This window comes from Bufo bufo, chromosome 6 (assembly GCF_905171765.1).
Source record: "Bufo bufo chromosome 6, aBufBuf1.1, whole genome shotgun sequence".
NCBI lineage: Eukaryota > Metazoa > Chordata > Amphibia > Anura > Bufonidae > Bufo > Bufo bufo.
The window spans coordinates 18728871-18746887 of record NC_053394.1 but is presented as its reverse complement, the minus strand read 5'-3'; the positions used below and the strand labels follow the sequence as shown (position 1 = coordinate 18746887).

General features: G+C 41.9%; 1 protein-coding gene across 1 annotated transcript in view; it reads right to left on the bottom strand.

Annotated features, from left to right (window-relative positions):
- Positions 1-6839: 6839 nt before the first annotated feature.
- The window catches only part of LOC121006026, a 36649-nt gene continuing 25471 nt past the window's right edge, over positions 6840-18017 (bottom strand). Inside the window, exons 10-15 of the mRNA XM_040438911.1 lie at positions 17613-17702; positions 16601-16755; positions 12767-12946; positions 12294-12364; positions 7704-7808; positions 6840-7604 (exon numbers count right to left, since the gene is read on the bottom strand). Coding sequence (XP_040294845.1) covers positions 7441-7604; positions 7704-7808; positions 12294-12364; positions 12767-12946; positions 16601-16755; positions 17613-17702 — 765 coding nt within the window. The 3' untranslated portion in view covers positions 6840-7440. The remainder of the gene's footprint in view (positions 7605-7703; positions 7809-12293; positions 12365-12766; positions 12947-16600; positions 16756-17612; positions 17703-18017) is intronic.

The following is an 18017-nucleotide window of genomic DNA, read 5'->3' as shown; positions in this document are numbered from 1 at the left end:
AATATACAGTATACCGCTACACTGTGCCACACAATATACAGTATACCTCTACACTGTGCCACACAATATACAGTATACGCTACACTGTGCCCCACAATATACAGTATACCGCTACACTGTGCCACACAATATACAGTATACCGCTACACTGTGCCACACAATATACAGTATACCTCTACACTGTGCCACACAATATACAGTATACGCTACACTGTGCCCCACAATATACAGTATACCGCTACACTGTGCCACACAATATACAGTATACCGCTACACTGTGCCACACAATATACAGTATACCTCTACACTGTGCCACACAATATACAGTATACCTCTACACTGTGCCCCACAATATACAGTATACCGCTACACTGTGCCACACAATATACAGTATACCGCTACACTGTGCCACACAATATACAGTATACCTCTACACTGTGCCACACAATATACAGTATACCTCTACACTGTGCCACACAATATACAGTATACCTCTACACTGTGCCACACAATATACAGTATACCGCTACACTGTGCCCCACAATATACAGTATACCTCTTCACTGTGCCACACAATATACAGTATACCTCCACACTGTGCCCCACAATATACAGTATACCGCTACACTGTGCCACACAATGTACAGTATACCTCTACACTGTGCCACACAATATACAGTATACCTCTACACTGTGCCACACAATATACAGTATACCTCTACACTGTGCCACACAATATACAGTATACCGCCACACTGTGTAGTCTTGTGGCGGCGGACAGAAGATAATCATGAAGTGCCCCTCCCGAGACTAGGCTCTGGATCTGCCACTGGACACAGCTCTCAGTCGGTCTCTTACAGCAGGCCGGCCCGAGATTGTGTGAAAAACTATTTGTTACAAAGATTGTTTTCCTCTTTGTGTATGTTTAGGTGAACCGGGGGGAGGGGGTCTGCGCCACAAGATTAGCTCGCACAGGGCGCCTGAACACCTAAGGCCAGCCCTGCGCCTGAGCCCTCCTCACGGCCAGACAGTGGAAGTTTCTGGGGATTTATTTTGTGCTGTTGGCATTGTTTTGTGAGGGACTTTGGCTCTGTTGGGGCGGTATAATGTGCCACAATATGGTATTGTTGGCCTACCTTCCATCAATTTGGACCTGAATACAAAACGGGGCCACTTTTAGTATGTTTTTCTAGGGCCTTTTTAGGTTCCCAGTCCGCCCCTGCCCCGGCCGGAAATCTGGTAAAGGACATGACATTGGCAGAATATGGGTTTTTGGAAGAGGAGCATCACGTGACTGGATTCCCAGGAGGCCGATCCAAACAACTTTGGGACGATAAGTACGCTATATTACAGACTTTTTCCTACAGGTGTGCTATGTGTAATGAAGGTAGGATGTGCCTCCCACTGGGTCCTGGAGAACTCCTTTAGTTTTGCCACCATGTTAGCTACTCTCTGGGGCCCATGTTCTGGTGCAGACAGTGGAGAAGTTATGTATAACAACCAGACAGGTTATCAAAAGGAAAAAGTCAGGACTGTATGATTTAGAACGTCGTCACATACTTCCAGATGATCAATGGAAAATGACCTGTAACAAGTCTGTGCAGTATGTGGTGGCACTCTGCAGTACAGCAGAGTGATATTTCTCCGCCGCCTTCAGTAGGTGAAGCTACAGGTGCTGAGATGCTCCTCACTCACTAGGATATGCCATCGATGTGCTCTCCTTCACTTCAGGGACCTCGTTTTGGACATCGGAGCTGGTCCCAGAAACTCGCATCTATCTGAAACTGACGGTATATACTAGCGATGCCTCTATTATATATACTGCAGAACTGCATTATGTGGGATCCTTTATACATCTGTAACACCCCAGAGTGGTGTTATCACTTCTGCACCTTGCTACTGTCTTTATTGGTCTAACCTCATGTCATCTTGTGTATTTATTCCAGGTCTTCCGCAATGTGCATTCCTATTTTGTTATGCAACTGTTATGTTCACATGTAATGTGCCTGGTTCACCATCAGGTGGCAGCAAACACGGCAGAGCTATACTTAGATAGAATGGAACCTTCTATTCCATTCTAACCCCCCTCTGTGGAGAAGTTGGCTAGGGTGGGGACCAGTTAGTTCCAGTCTAGTTTACCTCCAACTAGGGGACGAGTGCGCAGAGACGTGCCCACTCCAGCCAGAGCACCCTAAGCTCTGCTGGCCATGGAGGCCAAAGCTTGAAGCCTCAGGAGCCAGGAGCATAGTTCTCTGGCATAACCTAGAGTCAGACTACAGAGAAGAAGGGCAGCATACAGAAGAAGCTGAGTTAGGCTACTTTCACACTAGCGGCAGGACGGATCCGACAGGCTGTTCACCCTGTCGGATCCGTCCTGCCGCTATTTCGCCATGCTGCCAGACAGCCGCTCCGTCCCCATTGACTAATAATGGGGACGGGGGCGGAGCTCCTGCGCTGCACGGCAGTGTACGGCGAGAGGCCGCTGGACTAAAAAGTCGGACATGCAATACTTTTAGTCCAGCGGCCTTTCACATTAATAGTGTTCCGCTATGTCTAGATCTATTATTGAAGAGAATGTATTTATGAGCAGATGCATCTCCTGCACAGGGATATTTGGATCCACACAAATTATATATCTGCATTCACATGAAGCAACGTTTGGATATCCACATGAATTATATTATATTAAATTATGTTCTGGTTATGTTTTGATAACGCTTTTTCTCAAAAAAAAAATTAAAATGTTTTTATTCCCCCCCCCCCCCCCCCCAAGTTATTTGAACCCACTTCATGTATTTTGGATGTCTTTGGATTTGCTTCTGGTTCAATCCATTTGAGTCCACTCCGTGTATTCTGGATGTCTTTATATCTTGATTGGCCTGATTGCCGTCTCTTGTGGTTAGCCCTAGTTAAATGTATGTATTTTCTTCTGACCTCACAGCCTGATGAAGGTGGCGGCCTCCACTGAAACGCATGGCTAGCCTTTTATTTATAGTGTTTTATGTATGCTCCTTGTTGAGCAAACGTGTTCCTATGTGTATTCTGGACTCAATGTGGAGGATCCCGGCGAACAAGCGCAGCAGCCTGACCGGCCCTCTCTGCAGGAGAGACCGCGCCATTTCCTAGTGCTGCGCCTTGATTTCCACAACATTATTCGGTAAGGTATTCTCACCTCGAGTCCTCATCTGGGAACCCTAAGGTATTTCACAAGGGAGCGCCCCCTATTGTTTTTGCAGAAACAGAAGGCAGGAGACGTCGGAAGCTCCAATTCCACAAGTTAGAAGGTAAATAGATAGCATAGGGAAGCATGCATTTTGGGGGTATGCATTTTATGGCTGCTGTACCCCATGTCACCCTGCTTCTTGCACATTTATCTGGTTAATAGAGAAAGCAGAGGAGCTACCACAAAGTGAAGGCAATATCACAGCAGCACCTTTCCTCTGTTCACTGACGGATACAAAGAAAAGGGTAATTGGGGTAAGAGATATTATTGGATTGATCCAGTAGATAACGGGCAGTAAAATCATCCTCCCCTCTCTCAGCTCTAGTTCAGATCCGGGCACCGCTGCACTGGGTCCTGCTGACCTCCAGCATCAACACCCAAAGGAAGGGGGAGAATTTATCAAGCTCGCTTGTGCCAGAAAAGCGGCACCGATTCACTCATTGCTAGGTCTGATATTAATATGGGGTATGAAATTATTTTAGGGGTCTGGTGTGGGGATATGATATGGGTCTATGAATATATTTATTGGGTTCTGGTCTGGGGAAAGGGGGGGGGGGGGGGTCTGCTTTAGCTGCTCATATCTCCTGATTGGTAGCAGCTAGAGACACAAGCCTGGTCTTGTTTAAAAGCTGGCATTCCATACCAGCAGTAGCACAACAGAAGCAGAAGATATCACTATTAGAAATCAAGTAGGGAATAAAAGCAGTAAAACCTGCTTTTACTTTCAGCTGCATTCACTGCATCCCATTTTCTAACTGATATCTTATGTCGTGATTTTGTTTTAAAGCTTGAAATGTCAGCTTTCAAACAATACAAACCCCATATCTCTAGCTGCTTCCTATCCAGAGATGTGAGCAGCTAACACAGCTCCCCCCTTCCCTTTTAGTCTGGAGGAGTGCGGTGGCAGTTGCAGAGCTGACAGCCTGCAGGAGGAAAGAAAAACTAGTAAAAAAAAATATATATATAGAAATGTGACATTATCGTCATTGTACTGAGCCACATAATAATTGATATTTAAACCACACCGTGAACGGCGTAAAAAAAATAAATCCACAAAATAATGTTCAAACTGCTCTTTTTTTATCTTTCCCCCTAAAAATAGTGTAATGAAAAGGTATTTACTACACAATATATACCCCAAAATGGTTCCTAAAAAACATACAGCTAATCCCACAAAATAAAATAATTAAAAAGCTATGACTTCTGGAACATCCGAAAGGGCAAAATGTTATTGGGCCTTAAGGCTAAAATTAATTAATTAGAGGGTTAAAAATGCAATTGTGTCCCCAAGTTGTGCACCAACAAGACACACATTAAAAATCTGCTTTGTATCTCCAGCTGAGGCACGCCTGTGAGACCCAATTTAAATCCTTCTCCTTGTCTTTGAAATGTGGCCCCGTTGAATCGGTGGCTCGGTTGAAACAACCGTATAAAGACCTATGTTATGTTGAAATTCTGAAAATGCAGGATTCACCTCTCTGCCGCTCCTTCGAGCGTTGGAGGGTTGATATCCCGGACCTGGAGGCGTCTCACCTGGAGGAACTGAGCTCTGTATGGAAGAACACGGTGATAAGCGCTCATGATCAGCTCATCCAGCTTAAGTGGTTACACAGGGTTTATCTCACTCCAGTCCGTCTGTATCATATGCGTAGACTCCCAGACCCTACTTGCACCAGGTGTGGAGAGCCGAGTGGATCCTTATATTATATGGTATGGTCTTGTCCGGCGGTACTGGAGTGAGATTTGTGTTAGAGATGTGTGAATTTTATTCTACACAGTATATTTTCTGTATCTCTAGGACTGTAACTGGTTGTTACAAACTTCTTATCTCAGGAGCCTCCCCCCTCCTCTTTCTGCTGTTAGTCTAGCTCTGTTTATGCAATGCTATGAGGGGAATAAGGAGGAGGGGGGGCAGAGAAGCATCTGTGGGCAGTGCTTTTCTTCTATCTCCCCACAGAAGCTTTGAAGAAGATGTGTGCACCGTGAAAGGATGCTAAATCCAATCCACTGCCTATAGAAGAACCCCTCTTTGAAGTGTCATATATGACGTGTGCAGTATTATTACTAGGATAGACGCCATTACAACATGGCGACGATAACCAGATGTTTACATTAGTTCACATTCCAAAGTAGTGCGCAGATGCTAGAGTGTTATCTCTTCTTCCTTTTGAGCCAATGAAATAATGCCTGGGCCTCAGAAAGTACTGCCCTTTTCTGAAGATGTATATACCGCTTACTTTCTGTAATAAAGTAAAGATTGCATTGACCATCTATGTGTCAGCATCTAGTTTCTCAGCCACGCGTGGATATTAAACCCTGGGGGGTACTTTGATTCGGAGCACCAGAGTGTATCTTAAAGGCTTTAATTAAAAGCCGCTTTATCATTTGTGATTTTGTCTCCTCAAAGTTGGGGCTCCCGGGGATACTCTCCCCTATAGTTTGCCTGTTGGGATTGGTTTCGGAAAAAGTACCTACCAAATATGGAAAGAAGCTACTTCGCCTACTCATGTTCTACGGGAGGAAAACAATCCTTTTGAATTGCAAACCACCAAAGACCCCTACCCTGGGTGCGTGGATTCATCTAATAAATTCTGACCTGCAGTTGTACAAACTCACTTTTGCAGCAAGGGGGATTCCTGATAGGTTTGACCAGATTTGGGGACTGTGGCTATGTGCACAGGGTGCTATCTGAGTTTAAGTGCGGGAATTCAGAACTCCAGGTTGTATGAATGTGTGCGTGGATGGTTGTCTAGTCTTGTACTCGTCAATATCCCTTACCTATAACGGGTCTGCTTAATGGTTTATAAACACAAAGTCATTGTTTTACAATGCTCTTTGTAGGAGTACTGGAATTTGGATTTGTTGCTAAGTTGTCTGTGTAACCCTTTGGGATTTGAGATGTTCTTTTACATTTAAAATGTCTTCTATAAATAAAGACTATTAAAAAAAAAAAAAGATATATATATATATATATATATATATATATATATATATATATAAATAAATATAAGCTTTAAAAAAAATTATATTTTTGGGGAAGTTTTTTCAATTTTAATGTGACTGTTCGGAGGTTGATTTAGGGGTCTGAAATTAATTAAGGAGGTTTTGGATGTTGTCTGCTATTGGAGGCCCGAGTACATTTAGGGGGGGGGGGGGGGGGTGTCTTCTGATATTAATAGAGGGAGTGTTACTCCTGTTTTTGCTTCTTCCAGATGCTCGAGTATCACCCTGTGAAGCGTTCTCCTAGATTGACACCTATTTCAGGCTGGAGAGCAGCGGCCATAGGACAGTAGCATGCAGCCTGGTGCTTCCTGTTATCAGCCATTCAGATTAGGGAGAAGATAACTTTAGTTCTTCAATGGGATGACTGACAGAGTCCAGAATGATTCTTACCCCAAATTCTTGCACTGCTGCGCCATAATAATCTGCAAACTCCAGGCTTTCAGGCCCCTGACATCTGGAAGCTTCATACAATCATCCATTACTTAATTTATAATATTCCAAAAACTTTATAAAAAGAAGAAAAAATAATTTTGTGACGGCTGCCATCTTCTGGCCATTCCCGTACATGACACACAGCGGCACGGCAAAGGTGTGTAAACCAATTTATTACTTTTTTCTGACCCTCTTCAACTCAAGGTTGAGATCACTTTACTCAGAAGAAATATGTCCACACAGCTTTATAAAATTTAATGTAAAATTATTTACAGAGGTCGACAACCCGGGAAAGTGCTCAGACTTTGCAATCATTTTTTTATTTTTTTTTTAAATACGTAAGGCGCCCAGAAAGTTTGATAATTAAAAATATAAATAGCTCTTTTTGTGTGAAGGAGAAAATCGCCAGCGTTCAGATTATTTTTATTACATTTACACTGAATCGTGAACTGCTAGGAAAGGGCCCTTTAAATGCTTCCCACTTGGGCTAGATGGCAGATTGATCTGGGTGCAGATGGTCGGACAGCATGGACCACTGGCTGCAACCAGCTTGAGATTTGTGTTGCTGCCACTTAAACACACAGTCTTGTATTGCGCCCCCTATATCATGTAACACACATTATAGATGCAACTGCAGTGTGACTGATGATGCGCATTTTGAGTCTCCATGTAGTCCCAGTCTAAGAACTCAATCGGCATGGGGAGGGGGGGGCAACAGAGTGCCAAAGAGCAGGAAAGCTTGAGGGAACCAGAGTTAGTCAACAGGAGGACATATTGCTCAGTTACTGCCCCTTGGCCCCAGCTGGTTGCAGCTTGGCTCGGGCGGTCTTCAATCTTTGTTCTTCTTGCAGGTTACGCAGACAAGCGTTCCGGCTTATGGGTTGAACATTAGGCTGTGGGAACCAACCAGAATGCTGATCCGAGAGGCGGATACCATGTAGCCATCCTACAAGGTACAAAGAAGTAGATCAACATAGGAAACGCCCCCGAGGAGCAACCTAGACACGTCGTCTTCTCCCCACGCCCACCAAACATCTCTACTCACCATCATCACTGTTCTGCGTTATCATGAGAATATCAGCCTTCTCCAGGGACAATTCATCGTTTTCTCGTGCTTTATAGGACTTTAAACATTGCATCTGGCAGAGACCTGAAACCAAACAATGGTGAGAAGAAAGAGTATTATAGAGGATGCAGTATTATAGTAGTTATATTCTTGTACATAGGAGCAGTATTATAGTAGTTATATTCTTGTACATAGGAGCAGTATTAGAGTAGTTATATTCTTGTACATAGGAGCAGTATTATAGTAGTTATATTCTTGTACATAGGAGCAGTATTATAGTAGTTATATTCTTATACATAGGAGCAGTATTATAGCAGTTATATTCTTGTACATAGGAGGCAGTATTATAGTAGTTATATTCTTGTACATAGGAGCAGTATTATAATACTTATATTCTTGTACATAGGAGCAGTATTATAGTAGTTATATTCTTGGACATAGGATCAGTATTATAGTAGTTATATTCTTGTACATAGGAGGCAGTATTATAGTAGTTATATTCCTGTACATAGGAGGCAGTATTATAGTAGTTATATTCTTGTACATAGGAGGCAGTATTATAGTAGATATATTCTTGTACATAGGAGCAGTATTACAGCAGTTATATTCTTGTACATAGGAGGCAGTATTATAGTAGTTATAGTCTTGTACATAGGAGGCAGTATTATAGTAGTTATATTCTTGTACATAGGAGCAGTATTATAGTAGTTATATTCTTGTACATAGGAGCAGTATTAGAGTAGTTATATTCTTGTACATAGGAGCAGTATTATAGTAGTTATATTCTTGTACATAGGAGCAGTATTATAGTAGTTATATTCTTGTACATAGGAGCAGTATTATAGTAGTTATATTCCTGTACATAGGAGGCAGTATTATAGTAGTTATATTCTTGCACATAGTAGCAGTATTATAGTAGATATATTCTTGTACATAGGAGCAGTATTATAGTAGTTATATTCTTGTACATAGGAGCAGTATTAGAGTAGTTATATTCTTGTACATAGGAGCAGTATTATAGTAGTTATATTCTTGTACATAGGAGGCAGTATTATAGTAGTTATATTCTTGTACATAGGAGCAGTATTATAGTAGTTATATTCCTGTACATAGGAGGCAGTATTATAGTAGTTATATTCTTGCACATAGTAGCAGTATTATAGTAGTTATATTCTTGCACACAGGAGGCAGTATTATAGTAGTTATATTATTGTACATAGGAGCAGTATTATAGTAGTTATATTCTTGTACATAGGAGGCAGTATTATAGTAGTTATATTCTTGTACAGAGGAGCAGTATTATAGTAGTTATATTCTTGTACATAGGAGCAGTATTATAGTAGTTATATTCTTGTACATAGGAGCAGTATTATAGTAGTTATATTCTTGTACATAGGAGCAGTATTAGAGTAGTTATATTCTTGTACATAGGAGCAGTATTATAGTAGTTATATTCTTGTACAGAGGAGCAGTATTATAGTAGTTATATTCTTGTACATAGGAGCAGTATTAGAGTAGTTATATTCTTGTACATAGGAGCAGTATTATAGTAGTTATATTCTTGTACATAGGAGGCAGAATTATAGTAGTTATATTCTTGTACATAGGAGGCAGTATTATAGTAGTTATATTCTTGTACATAGGAGCAGTATTATAGTAGTTATATTCCTGTACATAGGAGGCAGTATTATAGTAGTTATATTATTGTACATAGGAGCAGTATTATAGTAGTTATATTCTTGTACATAGGAGGCAGTATTATAGTAGTTATATTCTTGTACAGAGGAGCAGTATTATAGTAGTTATATTCTTGTACATAGGAGCAGTATTATAGTAGTTATATTCTTGTACATAGGAGCAGTATTATAGTAGTTATATTCTTAACCATATTTCTTTTTATTGAGGTAAGAAAACAAGGCCACACGCCTACACAAGACAACTGTTTCATAACATTAAGAGTCACAATAGTTATCCAGCATACAAGTCATGTGTAAGCAATACCAGCTATTATCGTCTTCATCAGAACCATACATCATAAGAAACGAAAAGAAGGAAGGAAAAAAGGGGGGGGGAGAAGTGAGGGGATCCTGCTCTATCATGTGAAATTCCTGTGTGATTTCCACGGGGACCATAGCTTTAGGAAACAATGGCGAGAGTTTGTTTCCCAATGTGCCAGTTCCTCAAAGCGGTAGATTTGATCTACCTTGTCCGTCCACATATCTAGATTTGGAGGGGAATCGGTTTTCCACAAAAAGGGAACTAGTAGTCTAGCTGCTGTAATCAGCATTGTAGGGAGATTATTTTTGGCAGGGGTTATCGTGCTATTAGGGCACCATAATAAGATAAGTCTAGCATCTAGCACGACTTTGGTTTTGCAAACACTATTAATCATTGATTCTATCAATTTCCAAAACGGTTGAATCTTATGGCAGAGCCACCAGATATGTGATAATGAACCGGTTTCTATGCCACATCTCCAGCACACCTCGGGTACCTCAGGGTTAAGTTTGTGCAAGAATTCAGGAGTTTTGTACCATCTACTTAGTAGCTTAAAAGAATTCTCCTGAACTCTCACACAACGACCAAAGCCATGAGAATGAGCCAGAACAAAGGCTCTCTCTGGTTCAGTCAGGGTCATAGAAAGCTCTCGCTCCCATGAAGTCAAATACCCAAGTTCTGGTGGTAAGAAGGTAAGCATTTCTTTATACATCTGGGATAATGGCCTAAGAGGAGGCCTAGGAGCCAGGACTTTCTTCTCCAGCCAAGAGGGGGAGCTGCTACCAGCAAAGGTTCTAACGCATAACTTGGTATCTCTCTTAAAATCTGCCAAGTGGAAAAAGGGAGCTGTCTTGATTTCGGGGCGATCCATTATTAAATCCCACTGCAAACTACCATCTGGGAGAAGGACATCCCGCAGGAACAAGCCAGCGAGCCTAGACCAAATCCCAGAGGGGCTTGACACAGAAGGATGAATATAGCTCTGTATAGTAGTTATATTCTTGTACATAGGAGCAGTATTATAGTAGTTATATTCTTGTACATAGGAGGCAGTATTATAGTAGTTATATTCTTGTACATAGGAGCAGTATTATAGTAGTTATATTCTTGTACATAGGAGCAGTATTATGGTAGTTATATTCTTGTACATAGGAGCAGTATTATAGTAGTTATATTCTTGTACATAGGAGGCAGTATTATAGTAGTTATATTCTTGTACATAGGAGCAGTATTATAGTAGTTATATTCTTGTACATAAGAGCAGTATTATAGTAGTTATATTCTTGTACATAGGAGCAGTATTATGGTAGTTATATTCTTGTACATAGGAGCAGTATTATAGTAGTTATATTCTTGTACATAAGAGCAGTATTATAGTAGTTATATTCTTGTACATAGGAGCAGTATTATAGTAGTTATATTCTTGTACATAGGAGGCAGTATTATAGTAGTTATATTCTTGTACAGAGGAGGCAGTATTATAGAAGTTATATTCTTGTACATAGGAGCAGTATTATAGTAGTTATATTCTTGTACATAGGAGCAGTATTATAGTAGTTATATTCTTGTACATAGGAGCAGTATTATAGTAGTTATATTCTTGTACATAGGAGCAGTATTATAGTAGTTATATTCTTGTACATAGGAGGCAGTATTATAGTAGTTATATTCTTGTACATAGGAGCAGTATTATACTAGTTATATTCTTGTACATAGGAGCAGTATTATACTAGTTATATTCTTGTACATAGGAGCAGTATTATACTAGTTATATTCTTGTACATAGGAGGCAGTATTATAGTAGTTATATTCTTGTACATAGGAGCAGTATTATAGTAGTTATATTCTTGTACATAGGAGCAGTAATATAGTAGTTATATTCTTGTACATAGGAGCAGTAATATAGTAGTTATATTCTTGTACATAGGAGCAGTATTATAGTAGTTATATTCTTGTACATAGGAGCAGTATTATAGTAGTTATATTCTTGTACATAGGAGCAGTATTATAGTAGTTATATTCTTGTACATAGGAGGCAGTATTATAGTAGTTATATTCTTGTACATAGGAGCAGTATTATAGTAGTTATATTCTTGTACATAGGAGCAGTATTATAGTAGTTATATTCCTGTACATAGGAGCAGTATTATAGTAGTTATATTCTTGTACATAGGAGGCAGTATTATAGTAGTTACATTCTTGTACATAGGAGCAGTATTATAGTAGTTATATTCTTGTACATAGGAGGCAGTATTATAGTAGTTATATTCTTGTACAGAGGAGGCAGTATTATAGTAGTTATATTCTTGTACATAGGAGGCAGTATTATAGTAGTTATATTCTTGTACATAGGAGCAGTATTATAGTAGTTATATTCTTGTACATAGGAGCAGTAATATAGTAGTTATATTCTTGTACATAGGAGCAGTAATATAGTAGTTATATTCTTGTACATAGGAGCAGTATTATAGCAGTTATATTCTTGTACATAGGAGGCAGTATTATAGTAGTTATATTCTTGTACATAGGAGCAGTATTATAGTAGTTACATTGTCAATATTAATATCTCACCATGATCCCCCCAGAAGTCAGTCTCTTCTTTGGGGGGAGACAATGCAGAAATCCATCTCAGTTTCTGACTCCTGGAAAGGTTAAACAATATCGATATTTATATGCAAAACATTTCACAAGAAACAACAAAAGGTAATGATATTAGCTAAATATATGCCCAGGCTGCACGACATGTCATTATATAGACAAATTGTCTCATTCTGGACTCATGTTACCCTTATTGATGCTCATTGATCAGGACAGGGGATGCAGTAGATTTGTGCTGCCGATCTGCTTAGCTCATACAGCATTGACTAGGCTAGATACAATTGTAACAAACCCTCAGGAGTGAGAAGAGAACTATGAAGTTCACACAGATTTTCAGCCTCTAAAATGTAAATAAAATCATTCCCATTCACTGACAAAAAGCAGAGGTGTTAAAATGGTACAGTATTGGGTCTATGAGCAGCTTCAGCATTAAACAATGAACTCACTGCGTCTCGGTCCTGAAGATGAACTCCGTCTCTCTTCCGTCCTGAGAGGACTCCCGCCCCATTGCAGCAGAATCCCGGAGGAAGACGCGGAATATGTTCTTCTGGTTGGTGTGGAGTTTAATTTCACATCGTTCCACGCGGAACTCAGATGCGTGATCGAATACGACAAAACGCCCTCCTCTAAGATACGATGAGAAATACGTCAACAGCTGCTCTCAATAAACACATATATAACGTGGCATTCAGAAATTCTTATAATCCAGAACCCAGTGCAGAATCCCATCTGGAATCATCTCCATATGTCTGGTGACAACTAGTTAGGTAACATTTTAAAGATCAATTCCATGTCTTTCAACCTTTACCTATTTGTCTTTGAATATGTCAGTCTTCACTGTAAGTATGTTATTCTATTCATGTACCAGGATGCTCTGATAACTATAGGTCCTGTTTAATTAGTGTACATAAACTTTTCAAAAGCTTTTGACAGGTCATAGTAATGTGTCACACGTCCATAGAGTCCAAGGTGCTGAGACCTCCAACCGAACGCTACAATGCCCCTTCATGTCAGTGTTTGGTGGGGGGGGGGCTCCGCACCCAGAACCCCACCCATGAAAACTCCTGACATGCCACTATGATAGATGGCGTTATCCTACAGATTTATAACTCTAAGGCTGGGTTCACACTTGAGCGTTTTACAGCGCGTTCAAACGCGCTGTAAAACGCTCAACACATGAAAACCAATGCTTCCCTATGGCCCTGGTTCTCACTTGAGCGTTTTACAGCGCTGAAAAACGCGCTGTAAAACGCCCTACGCTCAAACAAGTACTTGAGCTTCTTTGGGGCGTTTTGACGCGCGTTTGTGGCCATAGGACATTGCAGTCAATCACACAAACGCGCGTCAAACGCGCGTTTACTATTGCAAAAAACGCTCGTTAAAAACGCGCGTCAAAAACGCGCGTTAAACGCGCATATCAAAGACGCTCAGGTCTGAACCCAGCCTTAGGCCTCTTTCACAAGGGCGTTGCGGGAAAATGTGCGGGTGTGTTGCGGGAACACCCGCGATTTTTCCGCGCGAGTGCAAAACATTGTAATGCGTTTTGCACTCGCGTGAGAAAAATCGCGCATGTTTGGTACCCAAACCCGAACTTCTTCACAGAAGTTCGGGCTTGGGATCGGTGTTCTGTAGATTGTATTATTTTCCCTTATAACATGGTTATAAGGGAAAATAATAGCATTCTAAATACAGAATGCAAAGTAAAACAGCGCTGGAGGGGTTAAAAAAAAATTAAAAATATTTTAACTCACCTTAATCCACTTGCTCGCGCAGCCGGCATCTCCTTCTGTCTTCTTTCTTTGCTGTGTGCAGTAACAGGACCTGTGGTGACGTCACTCCGGTCATCACATGGTCCATCACATGATCCATCACCATGGTAAAAGATCATGTGATGACCGGAGTGACGTCACCACAGGTCCTTTTCCTGCACACAGCAAAGAAAGAAGACAGAAGGAGATGCCGGCTGCGCGAGCAAGTGGATTAAGGTGAGTTAAAATATATATTTATTTTTTAACCCCTCCAGCGCTAGTTTACTATGCAGTCTGTATTCAGAATGCTATTATCTTCCCTTATAACCATGTTAAAAGGGAAAATAATAAAGATCGGGTCCCCATCCCGATCGTCTCCTAGCAACCGTGCGTGAAAATCGCACCGCATTCGCACTTGCTTGCGATTTTAACGCAACCCTATTCACTTCTATGGGGCCTGCGTTACGTGAAAAACGCACAATATAGAGCATTGCTGCGATTTTCACGCAACGGACAAGTGATGCGTGAAAATCACCGCTCATGTGAACAGCCCCATAGAAATGAAAGGGTTGGGATTCAGTGCGGGTGCAATGCGTTCAACTCACGCATCGCATCCGCGCGGAATACTCGCCCGTGTGAAAGGGGCCTTAGACTCCTTGCAGACGAGCGTTTCGCAAAGCAAGTTCATTCAGTTTTGTCTGCGATCTCGTTCAGTTTATTCCGTGCGGGTGCAATGCGATTTAATGCCTTTTGCACGCGAGTCATAAAACAATTACGGTATACAAACATCTCTTAGCAACCATCCGTGAAAAACACATGGCATCCGCACTTCCATGCAGCCCCATTCACTTCTATGGGGCCTGCGTTGCGTGAAAAACGCAAAATATAGAACATGCAGCGATTCTCACGCAACGCACAAGTGATGCGTGAAAAACGACGCTCATGTACGCAGACCCATTGAAACGAATGGGTCCGGATTCAGTGCGAGCGCAATGTGTTCACATCACACATTGCACCCGCGCGGAATACTCGCTCGTCTGAGTCGAAGCGAACGTATTGTGCCGGCACTGAATCCGGCCCCCATAGAAGTGAATGGGGCTGCATGAAAATCACATCGCATCCGCAAGCAGGTGCGGATGCCATGCGTTTTTCACTGAGGGTTGCTAAGAGATGTTGTTTGTAAACCTTCCGTTTTTTTATCACGTGCGTGCAAAACGCATTAAATCGCATTGCGCACGCATGATAAAAACTGAACGCAATCGCATAAAAAACTGAATGAACTTGCTTGTGAAATCGCGCATTTTTCACTGAACGCATCCGGACCTAATCCGCTCGCGCTCGTCTGCAAGGGGCCTTACATCCGGAGGACTAAAGGCTAGGCTAAATGCACATGACCGTATGTGTTTTGCGGTCCGCAACTTGCGGATCCGCAAAAAAACCTTTTTTTTTGCGGATCCATTGTAACAATGCCTAAAACGGACAAGAATAGGACATGTTCTATTTTTTGGGCGGAGCTACGGAACGGACATACTGATGCGGACAGCACACGGTGTGCTGTCCGCATTTTTTGCAGACCCTTTGAAATCAATCGGTCTGCATCCTATCCGCAAAGAAAACGACACGGAAGCAAACAACGTTCATGTGCATGTAGCCTTACTGTGGGAGGGCAGCAGCAGCACACAAGACAATCAAGCGCCTACATCTCCCAGGATGCACTGCAATATGCTCTATTTAACCCCTTCCTTCCCTGCATAGAAGATAGTCCTTCATATATAGCCCCAGAGATACATTTGGTATGTGATGCCCGCTGTCTAGGGCAGCGATAGGCAAACTGCGGCTCTCCAGCTGTTGCAGAACTACAACTCCCAGCATGCAAAGACTGCCTACAGCTTTCAGCCTACAGGAGGGCATGGTGGGAGTTGTAGTTTTGCAACAGCTGGAGGGCCGCAGTTTGCCTATCACTCTAGGGAGAGATAAAACTACATATTTCTAGGAATTTAAAATTACAGATGAAAGAATGAAAAGGCGTCTGTCCCGCTTCACAATAGAGAGGAGACTACTGAGCATGTCCGCTCCACCTCTGCAGCGGACCAGAAGGATGACAGCAGGGGGCGCTACCAGAGAGGAAAATGTAATGCACATAATACCCCCCCTCCCCCAAACAAACAAACGAGGGTCATTTACGATTAGGTATACTCCACTTTTTGGCTTATATCAGTCGCAGATTCAATCGCAAAAGGGATTTGCGGCAAAATCTGTGACTTCTTCCCCTTCCACTCACGTCAGTTTTGCGTCAGTTTAGGCGCCAGCGGTAGATGAGCCTAAGTTATGTTGAGGCCGACGCCTCTATATAATTTAGGAGCATCAAACGCCAGGGCAGGAGTATTAACACCGGTCTTTATAAATGACCCCAAATACTCTTATTGCATGTACATTGCAATGATACTTCATTTGAAATGTCCTGCTCATTGCTCAGTAGTACTGTTTGTGGGATAACCCCTTTAACTAGTTGCTAAGACGTAGAAGACTAACTCTCTGATGCGAGACAGCAGTAGACAGTCGTTGAAGAGATGCAGGTAGACAGGCCGAGTGGTGACTTTCCATTTGAAGCTCATAGAATTGAACTCCAGAGACGTCACATCCCCATGTTTAACAAGACGCCGAGACTGGGAGATGAGGGGAAAGATCTGCAACGACAAAGAACCGACACTTAGCGTTCATGGTTAATCAAGGAGCAATCCGACTGGCCAAATTATATATATATCAGTAAATTACTTGTGTTACATCCTGTATTATACTCCAGAGCTGCACTCACTATTCTGCTGGTGCAGTCACTGTGTACATACATTACTTATCCTGTACTGATCCTGAGTTACATCCTGTATTATACTCCAGAGCTGCACTCACTATTCTGCTGGTGCAGTCACTGTGTACATACATTACTTATCCGGTACTGATCCTGAGTTACATACTGTATTATACTCCAGAGCTGCACTCACTATTCTGCTGGTGCAGTCACTGTGCACATACATTACTTATCCTGTACTGATCCTGAGTTACATCCTGTATTATACTCCAGAGCTGCACTCACTATTCTGCTGGAGCAGTCACTGTGTACATACATTACATTACTTATCCTGTACTGATCCTGAGTTACATCCTGTATTATACCCCAGAGCTGCGCTCACTATTCTGCTGGTGGAGTCACTGTGTACATACATTACTTATCCTGTACTGATCCTGTGTTACATCCTGTATTATACCCCAGAGCTGCACTCACTATTCTGCTGGTGGAGTCACTGTGTACATACATTACTGATCCTGAGTTACATCCTGTATTATACTCCAGAGCTGCACTCACTATTCTGCTGGTGCAGTCACTGTACATACATTACTTATCCTGTACTGATCCTGAGTTACATCCTGCATTATACTCCAGAGCTGCACTCACTATTCTGCAAATAGACAAAAAAAAAATCCTAGTGGCCGCAGGACACAGCATTGAAGGAAGGACGGCCACTGAGGACCTGGGACAGACACTCACCTTACACTCAAACTGAATCTTCTGGTTGAGCAGAATCAGCTCCTCTGTGTCCTTCATCCTCTGCACGCTCTCATTGCAGTCTCTGATCAGCTGCCAAACAAACAAGGTACTCTCAGAGACAGAGATACAGGGACTGCCTGGACTCCTCTAACATCATCAAAAAGTCACCAACTATTTTATTTTGCTGTATAGAAGCGATCCGTAACATTGAAATGAATGGGACGGCTTAGGTGTAATTACACCTGCTCACTCCAGCTGTTGTGAAACTACAATTCCCAGCATGCTCCATTCATTTCTATACGAGTTCTTAGAAAAGCAGAGCAAATATGCATGCTGGGAGTTGTAGTTTCACATCAGCTGGAGTGCCGGAGGTTGCCTACCCCTGAACTAGGTGCTGCCGTCTCC